We start from the raw sequence: 10427 nt of genomic DNA, 5'->3' as shown, positions 1-10427 counted from the left end.
GTTTTGTGAGTAATATCTAGCTATGTTGAATCATTTAACTGAGGGCACTGTGGGAAGAGCATAAACTTGGCGGTTAGCACAGTGGCTAATCTGACAAAAAGAAAAAATCTAGCTATTTTTTTATATATTTAGTCACAAAATCAAAGTGTTCTCCATCATCAGTAGTATTTAAACAGATTTACTACAATTATATACACCTTAGCAACCACCTGGAATACGTTAGCAACTTCCTAACAACAGCTTAGCAACCACTTTAGAAATTATAGCAACTGCCTAGCAACCAGTTAGCAACCACCTGGAAAACGTTAGCAACTGCCTAGCAACCACTTATCAACACATTCCTATATCAGACAGCATTCCACCATGTTTTTGAAACATGTTTTTTGGAACTTTTTGGAATTTAACATTTAAATGTATCATAACAGCATAGCAACCACTCTTTACACTCTTCAGACAGAAACAGCTTAGCAACCATTTTAACTTTTCAACCTTATCAGCGTACTTTTCCAAGCCAACTTAAAGTTCCTTCACGAACTTTGCCTTTTCTAGTTCGAATTACAGTTTTAATGTGATTTTCAAAATGGTAATTGCGATTTTTCATATCTTAAATACATAATTTTTTTTATCAAAAATATGCGAAAACGCTGCTCAATTCTTAAGCATTTATCAGTCTTATCCTGGTTACTGGTGCCTCCCACAGTCAGAAACTCGCGTTCTGGATTATAACCCACTGTCCAAGTTTCTCCGCGGCTATGTTTACACATGGTCAGAGCATGATATGAACGTACAAGCTTGTAAACAATGTTTTGAATCACTGATCACTGACTTCTGAATAGATGAAGTCGATTCTACACTCAACCCAAAGCAGCTGAACACCACACAGATCACTAATAATTCACTATATCAGCGGAGTTTAAATGTTCTAAATTACTGACTTACACACACACACACACAAACACACATACACTTTTTTTTTAAAGTAAAATAATTTACTTTACTAAAAAGCAAAGAAAGCATGCCTGTATTTTTCTTTTTTTTCCTACAGTAAACAGGTGTTATACAGTAAAAACACTAGCATGTCTGCTACTGTAAGCTGATTGGTTAGTGAGCTAATGCTGGAATTGCATCTAGCTTTAAAATGCTTGTAACTGGAGTTTAAAATCATAAAAAATATGTCTGCTGTGCTGAAACATTTGATATAGTTCTGTGTTGAGAACATAAGTACATATAAAATATTCAGACATTTATAAACTGATCTTAATCAGTTGCTTCATATGCACCCATTCATTTTAGCAGTAGGGACTTACTGCAAGTAGGTATTCTCATCTGTAGAGATTCTCTGGCATGGCATTGCTAGTTCTCATGTGTTTAGTTCTGGCATGTTCTTGTGATAAACGTGTTTTAGGAAAGCAGCCAGGTAAGTCTGCGATTTCCCGTGGTGAAAAATAGTGTAATATGTGACTGTGTTGCTAATCAGTCGTGTAGTGTGAAAGTCTAAACTGAACAACTCATAATTACACATAACTACAACTCACAATTAAAACGTGACGATATTTATAAAACGTCTCGCGGGAAGAAAAATCTGTTTAGTGTGGACTTTTTAAGAGGGATCTGGCAACCCAGTAGTGATACAGCGAGTGTGGTCGCTGAGCAGTGAGAAGCAGCTCTCAGCAGAAGATGAAAATTCGGACATTTGTATACAACAGAGGTCACTAATGGGCGGACCCCGGTCTGGGTCCGGACCCAAACGCACCCGAACCTACTGAGAAGGATTTAAAGGGGACATGAAACATTTCAAGTATTTAGTTCAATTCACAAGATGTATTTTCACTCTAACAAATCTGATAAGTTTAACAGTTGTCAGTGAAGCGGAATTAAAATAATAAGCAATCTAAATGTCATTTCTTTAAGTAAGGGCATCGCCATCTTGTCCCAGCGCCGAAAGTGACGTCAGGAGGTTGGTTCTCGAAAGCCTCACTACTATAATCTATGAGTCTACCGTAAATTAATTCCTCAATAGATAATAAAATCTAAACCTAAACTCAATGCAGAGCGGAGGGGGACTTTTGTATTGCCCCTGTGTGTAGTAATACTGGGAGTAGTGAATTTTAATAGGGTGAGGAATGAGAAATATTTACTTTCACTTTCATACCTCGCCTCTGACAGCTGTTCTTCAGCGGTGGCTAGCAGCACTGAAGCGTGAGAATCCTCCGGTTAGCTGCAATGCTAGGGGTTAGTGGCGAGCACTTTCTAGACCAGGACTATATGAAGGAGAGGGGTTTGAGTCAGGAGCATTAGCGCCGGATATATAAGCTGCAGTCCGAGGCTTTTTTCCTCCGTTTTTTATTTTTTTCTGATCAGCTGAGATGTACAGACCATCTGACTGAGGGTAACGTTACTATGAGAGCAGCAGCTGTGAGCCGCACGGAACCAGCCCAACACCGCGCTCACCCAGCAGAGCAGCGAGAGGTACCGTTACCGAAAGTCTAGATAAACTGATAATTAAAAGATAACATAGCTAGCGTTAGCTACTTTTCTATCTATCTTACCATAGCTAGCCAACGCTAGCTAACTAGCTAACACTAACTAGATGAAGCTACGTACCCAGTAAGCTTTCTAACTTCTAAACTGAACGGTTTATCAACCAAACAGCGCCTGTGTGTTTCAATATCCACTTAAATCATGTACGTTTTATTCAGTCTTAATGAACTCTGGACTTTACATGTTAAATAGCTAAATGTATATAAACCAGCTGGTTAACTGGATGGCAGTACCTGCTGTGGACGCGCTGCAGGGTTCTGCACGGCTCCATGTAGAGAGAGAATAGACACTCCCAAAACGTCTCTCTCGCAGAAAAGCATCTGAAAAGTTCTGCTCAGGTTTATACAGGAAAGATCTCTGAGTAAATGCTCCATGTTAGCCTAGTTCAGCTTCGTCTTCATCCATAATCTCCACAAACAACAAGCTCTTTTACGCTAGCTCTGTAACTGGGCTCTTAAACCAACCAACCTCGTGACGTCACCAGTGCTGCACGGGCAACATGGCGGCACCCTAGCTCAAACGTAACAAACATAAATATATTATAATTTAGTATGTAAACATTTTATATAAGAAAAATCCCCCCCAAAATAAATTCCATTATATTTAATCCCTTAGAAAACTTGTACAAACTGAAATGTTTCATGTCCCCTTTAAATATGTGGGCCCAAGAATACACTCATAAAGAACAGAATTATAGATGAAATGAACAGAACTAAACGGTGCAGGTCTGGTTCGGAGCTTAATGTCCGCTTTACTCTAACGAGCAGAAATAAGAGTTTCAGATTTACCTCAGATTCAGTGAATATGAGCGGGAGCAGAGCGCGGGGTCCTGCAGCACGGAGCGTTTTCCCTCAGAGGAACTCTGATCCACGCGGGGACTCAGAGCGCTCTCTGGTTAGCAGTGTTAGCGGTCCTGGTGTTCAGTGGAGGCGGAGAGAGCGCGAGTCAGTCCGGGGAACAGTCTGTCGGAGCGGCGCTGCAGCGGAGAGTTCACGGCTAGCGCAGAGCAGCTAATACACGAGGCTAAACACAGCTAGCCGAGCTGGCTAAGCTAACAGTGCTAACAGAACTTTACTTATAGAGAGATTATCCCAGCTTTATCCACCAGCACACTCTCAGTATGGACTTCAGTGTCCTTAAAATTACCGGTTAGTTTAATTAATACTGATTATTAGTGAATTTAGTTCAGCCTGTGAGGAACTTTTTCCTCCTCGCCTCTCCCGCGCTGCTACTCCCGCATCTCCGCTGTTCTCTCTCGTCCCGTGGGCGGGCCCCTTCCAATCCTCTACTCCACCCTCACCTGTACACTTCTCCCTCAGTTGATCCCTTAATCACTTTTAAGTAACCTTCTTGCATTAACACAGAAAATAAATGAAATATGTACTCTGTACTGCTTTTCTTTTCTTTTTAAACTATTTACACCAATACAATGACTATTTTGAACAATAATAATAGTCATTAAAACAGCAAATGCTACATTTGTACATTTAGCTAGGCTAGCTACCAATAATAATAGTCAGTAAAACATGAAATGCTTTGTTTATACATTTGGTCAGTAAAATAGCAAATGCTGTGTTTGGATATTTAACTAGACTAGCTACAAATAATAATGGTCGGTAAAACAGGAAATACATTATTAGGACATTTACCTACACTAGCTACCAATAACTATGGTCAATAACTCAAATGTAGAATTTGGTAATTAAGTGTAGTTGGTGAATGACTGCTCTTCAAAAAAAACAAAATAATACAACCCAAAACACTCACAATAAAGAACTTTATAAACATATGAATACAAGTTAAACACATGTTACTCTACCTTTGGAAGTAATTGTATATTTAACCCTTTTAAGCCTGAACCATTAAAAATATATATATTTCTGAATTTCAATCTTAAGTTGACTTTTATGTTTCACTCCAATTTCACACTGGATTTCTTTGCTGGGCGCCTTTGGGTATTTAACAAGTAATAACAGAAGACAATCTCAGGCCTATAGGTTTCATGTCAAACATATGTTGAGAAAACACAATGAGATTGCAGATCTGCAATCTAAAAGACGTTTATTAAAACACACAGATGAGTAAATATAGAGGTGAAGCAATACCAAGATAATAGTTTGTAGAGGATAAAAACAATTAAGAAACTAAATGATTTGGATATTCTTAATACATTTGAAGATTAAAAAACCTTCAGCAACATACAATATTCAATAAGGAAAAGATAAGAGAGTATAAAACTTGAGTAATACAACAACCAAATGTCCCTCTATGGTAACAGATTTTTAATCAGAACGACTGAACCATAGACAAATGAGAACACCAGCAGAGGGAGTGAATGAGCCTGCAACCTTACTGCGCTACACAAACCTGGAGTGGGTTGATTTCAGTATGGGAACTACAGCTTGAGCATTTTATTTAACCTCTGTAAAGGATTTTGTTGGCCTCTCTGCGGGGTCTGGATGCTCCTCCGGTCCACACAGCAGTACCCAGCACAGTGTCGTCTCTTTGTGGATCTGGGTCTCACTTTTGAGAGCACTCTCTCTGGAGTTCCTCAGGTGGTGTTTTCTCTTCTTCTTTCATACAGATGGGTCTAGCAGTAAATAGCATTAAGATAAGCTATGCTTAGCTTGGGGAACTGAGGACGGCTTCCACAGAGTGAAAACAGAGATACTAGAAATTAATAGAAATAATCAAATCTGCATATACTAGAAAATAAATTAAAAGCATTCAAATCATAAGCTCTGAAGATTTGGTCCTAAACATTTAGTTGCAAGCTAATAATCCTTCTCTACTCCTAACAACTATGACATCTAAATTTTACAGACTAAGTTTTTTCCCTTCTTCAGAACTGAACTCCTACAGTAACTACCCTAAGCACTGAGCTGTGTCACACAAAGAATGTCCTGGAACATCTAACATACAAGTAAACATAACATGGAATTCAATAAACATCATCCCTGGATAAGATTCATTTTGCAGAACCTGTAAAACCCATTGTTAAATTCAGTTTTCTGGTAGAACGTGTCCCAAGGGATAAAGTTAAACATTTGTGTAGGATAAGGTGTTCTGAAAGGTTTAGGATTCGCACTTTTAATTGAAACAGATTTGGGATAGATTTCTATCCTGTGTGATTGCGCTGGTGTTTTTTGAGATCACTCTGTGTAGTAAAACTCTTCCTACAGTCTGAGCAGTAATACGGTTTCTCTCCTGTGTGAATGCGCTGGTGATTTTGAAGAACACTCTTTTGACTAAAATTTTTCCCACAGTCTGAGCAGTGATACAGTTTCACTCCTGTGTGAATGCGCTGATGTATTTTGAGATTACTCTGTTGAGTAAAACTTTTCCCACACTCTGAGCAGTAATACGGTTTCTTTCCTGTGTGAATGCGCTGGTGTTTTTTGAGATTACCCTGTTCAGAAAAACTCCTCCAACAGTCTGAGCAGTAATACGGTTTCTCTCCTGTGTGAATGCGCTGGTGTTTTTTGAGATTACTCTGTTTATTAAAACTCCTCCCACAGTCTGAGCAGTAATACGGTTTCTCTCCTGTGTGAATGCGCTGGTGGTTTTTGAGACTACTCTGTTGAGTGAAACTCCTCCCACAATCTGAGCAGTGATACGGTTTCTCTCCTGTGTGAATGCGATGGTGTTTTTTGAGAGTATTCTGTTTAGTAAAACTCCTCCCACAGTCTGAGCATTGATACGGTTTCTCTCCTGTGTGAATGCGCTGGTGTACTTTGAGACTACTCTGTCTAGTAAAACTCTTCCCACAGTCTGAGCAGTAATACGGTTTATCTCCTGTGTGAATGTGCTGGTGGTTTTTAAGATCACTCTGTTTAGTAAAACTCTTGACAGAGTGCTGATGTTTCTCCATGTTGGGACTTGTCTTCATTTGTCTGTTAAATGTATCAAACTGTTTCTGCGTGTTCTGAAGATTCTTCTGGACGGCTTTTGCTTCACCTCTTTCAGCAGGTTAACATTGCTCTTTGTCTATCCTGGTTGTTGGTGATGAATTTCAGGAGAATATGTTAATTTCTGGAAAAAACAGAAAGAAAATACCATTGAATATTAACATAAAAGCAGGTCACTTAACTGAAGAGAACTGCCTAAATCAGACTGCCTCAGCTGAGCCCTGTAGCCCGTGGCTGGGCTGTAGCTCTGACTAAGTAAAGACTGCGGGCTTGTGCTGCTGCAGCTCCGACTAGTGGTTGGATGAGGAACTGCTAAATCTGAGGAAATGCTAAATTGTTTATTTTATATTTATTAAGCCTTATTTCAGTATCAAACGTTTTGATCAAAGTTAATATAACTTGTATTTTATGTCATTTCTATTCACTTGAATAGTTTGGTTCTTGATTGATGGAGTTTTTGGATTTCATAACATGACAAATTAAAAGGATTTATGTTCATAGAGCAACAAGCAAACATTTTTTCCATGCAACTGTAATATTTGATTGAATAAATAGTATATTGAGAGTTATTTAACATTAAGGAGTAATTACATTCATTTTATATTACATTTGGTTACATTTTCTTATATTTATAAGTTACATCTGGCCCTCAGAGGACAGCCATTATGCCAATGTGGCCCTCGGCAAAAATGAGTTTGACACCCCTGCTTTAATCTGAAGCTTTGAGGCGTGTGCCAAAAAAAACCTGACACACATTGGTTCAAATCACTCTGCTGATGATTCATTCTAGATTGATCACGTGACAATGATGTCCAAAGCTTTGTCCTTCACACCAATTTATAAAAAAAACACTGATTTTTTTACAACCCCTGATAACATTATTTCCCCCCACATTATCTTCAGACTAACAGTGATATGCACTCCTGAAGTCCTGAACATCGTAATGGACCATCCTAATTTCTGTATAGCAGGGTACTTCACACTTGTAAAACGTTTGAAAACTCATATGCAAATGTCAGTTTCAAACTAATTAATTGTTTAAAAAAAGTATTTGTTTAAAAGTTTATTTGTTAATGGGTTGGTAAAAACTTTTACAAAAAAAAGTCCAGCAAGCATTCTCATTCTACTACAAAATATTAGCCAATTTTGAAAGAATGTTTTGTACATATTAAAGGAAGAACTTACTGATGTTGGAGAATACTTTTGCCACTTTATATCCGGTTCAGTGTAGAAATATGAGACTGTTGCTTGAGTCACTTCAAACTACCCCAACAAATAGCACTTATAAAATTTTACTCAAAGGTCAGAACTATTGGGTTTGTTTACATGCAGCATTATAATGCACTAACCGATTGAGGCCATTTCAAATATAATTTCTATCCAATCAGATGAGGTGGATAATCCTTTAAATAATCCAATACAAAGAAGAACAACAGCCTTGTAAACACCTGTACCCGATTACATCCCCAATCAGAATGTTTAAGTACGTTTGCACATGTACCACAGCGTTTTAGGGCCACTCTTAAAAAAATAAAAAATAAAACAGTTCGCTTTGAGATTAAAGTTTATTAGGAAAGGAGATATATTTGTATTATTTTAGGTAAATTTAATTTAACCACTTAAGCTGCAGTTTAGGAGCGGAGCAGAGGGAAACGAGCACTCATGAGCTGTTAAATAATCACCATCAGTTATCAGCATGTAAGATGCTGATTATTAATGCTGTAGTGTTACAGTTACATAATACATAATACAGTGTCCAGATTTTCTCTTGGCAGCCTCCCAGAAGACCTGCGCAATTTTTTTTTGTTCCTTTCGTTCCATGTAGTTCATATTTAATTTAAAATTGAATAATAAACTTTAATGACTGAAAATGAACTGAATAAGATGAGCTTTCACTTAATTGATCAATAGGACCATTTTGACAACCCATTTTGACCATGCAAGTTAACATTGTTCAGAAATTTACACCAAATTGATACAACCTTTTTAACACTGTTTATGTAATAAATGCTAAAGTTGTACCAGATGGACTTGGTCCTCACTGTTGATGGTAAACTTCAAATGATGCCCCAACTTGTTTGCACTTACATTTCAATTTAGGTAAGATGGCTACAGTCAAAGTGACACTCAGAGATAGAAGAAATACAAATGTGCACAAGTTTATCAGAAAAATCTATTTCATTGTTAGAGTCACTTCAAACTATCCCAACAAATAGCACTTACTAATTACTATGTAAAGGTTGGTGCCGTTGTTTGAGTACCAATTGTGACATTGATTCCAGTAGACACTTTTTTAAAATCTAAATTTAATTTAAAATATTATGATTACATTTTCTTTGCATTCACCTTCTTGATGTCCTGCAGGTTCTTGAAAAGGAGATCGTACTGCAGCAGATCTTGTTTGTTGCTCACCTTGTCTAAAGTCTTACTATTTATGTATTCTGAAAGCTTTCCATAAATTGAGGTCATTCACAGCTCCTCCCTGTAAAATCACTATCTGAGATCACAATGGACCATCCTGATTTCTGTATAGAAGGGTACTTCACACTTGTAAAAGCGTTTGAAAATTCATATGCAAATCAAAAATTTAAACTAATAATTATAAAATACAAAGCATTTGTTTGAGTTTATTTGTTAATAGGATGGTAAAAACTTGTTCAAATGCGTCCAGCAAGCATTCTCATTTTACTACAAAATAGAAGCCAATTTAGACAGAATTTTTGTACACGTTAAAGGAAGAAGTTACTGATGTTGAAACTATTTTGGCCAGATTATATCAGGTTCTGCGTGGAAATAAAACAAACACCCCTGGTTGCTTGACTCACTTAATCCTCCTATTATGTTTGGGGTCAATTTGACCCCTTTCAATGTTTAATGCATTTACGTAAGTAGGTAATATTATTTTATTTCCCTCATATTTGGTTAAACTCTTGTTAATAAAACAAGTAAAATAAAATACCCAAATAAAACAACCCTTGGTTTAAACAATTAGTATGAAACACTCAACTGAGAAAACACACCTCCAATTTTGTTGGGGTCCAGAACGTTGGTGCACTTATAACTCCACTCAGTCAGCGAAAACGAAAGTGAATCGAATGAGTCAACCGAGTCAGTTGATTCGTTACTCACGGTTCACACAGAGCTCGCGGACATGGCGTCCTCAGTAGCCATGACAACAGACTCCCGGTTCCCGGTGCTCCCGGTCAGAACGCAGCAGTCCCCAGCACTCACAGCGGGAGACGACGCAGTGCACGAGCGCCGGGAAGATCAGAACACCCTCCGTGTTCAACTCACACGCGAGGTCCGGCCGAGCTGCTGCAGACAGGCGCGAGGAAACTCAGCAGCAGCAGCAGCAGCAGCAGCAGCTCTCAGTCCGCGGAGAAGCGCCTTTACTCCACAGTCCGGCTGAACTGCCTCTTCAGAGGTTCCGCAGTAAAACTGAACTGAACGCTGCGGTTTAGAGCACTATACAGTACAATAGCACTGTAACTGTGTTATAGAGCGGATAACAAGTAAATAAAAGCGCTCCGGAGAGTCTAAACACAACTTCTCTCCTCACTTTCTCTCTCCTTCTCCTCCAACACACACCCACAGACACTCACACTCTCCCTCTTAGTCCCGCCCCTACTCGGCGCGGATTGGATAGAAAAATGTCTGTCGAGCTTTTCACTCGTATGATTGGCGGAGCTGAACAGGAAATCAGCAGGAAAAACCAGCGAAACAGAAAAGGCTCCTGGGAAATGGAGTTCGTTTACACTTACAACGAAAAACAAAGAAATAATACAAATACACAGGATATTTTTAAGGGTCCTACACAAGTATCTATTGTTATCTAGCTAGCCAATCTTACCAGTGCATTTTTAACCCAAGTATCTAATGTTATTTAATTAGCCAAAGTTCCCAGTGCTTTTTTAAACCAAGTATCTAATGTTATCTAGCTAGCCAATCTTACCAGTGCATTTTTAACCCAAGTATCTA

The 10427-nt window shown here is 38.4% G+C and overlaps 1 protein-coding gene across 1 annotated transcript; it reads right to left on the bottom strand.

Annotated features, from left to right (window-relative positions):
* Positions 1 to 4304: 4304 nt before the first annotated feature.
* Positions 4305 to 7142, bottom strand: LOC125801489 (zinc finger protein 239-like). Its single transcript, XM_049478271.1, has one exon. The coding sequence runs from the start codon at positions 6428 to 6430 to the stop codon at positions 5660 to 5662; it is 771 nt and encodes a 256-aa protein (XP_049334228.1). The 5' UTR covers positions 6431 to 7142; the 3' UTR covers positions 4305 to 5659.
* Positions 7143 to 10427: the final 3285 nt, after the last annotated feature.

This window comes from Astyanax mexicanus, chromosome 4 (genome assembly GCF_023375975.1).
Source record: "Astyanax mexicanus isolate ESR-SI-001 chromosome 4, AstMex3_surface, whole genome shotgun sequence".
NCBI classification, from domain to species: domain Eukaryota; kingdom Metazoa; phylum Chordata; class Actinopteri; order Characiformes; family Acestrorhamphidae; genus Astyanax; species Astyanax mexicanus.
This window is presented reverse-complemented; position numbering and strand designations above follow the sequence as displayed.

Excerpts from the sequence above, each read along its gene's own strand:
- LOC125801489 (XM_049478271.1), bottom strand. The coding sequence starts at position 6,430 with ATGAAGACAAGTCCCAACATGGAGAAACATCAGCACTCTGTCAAGAGT.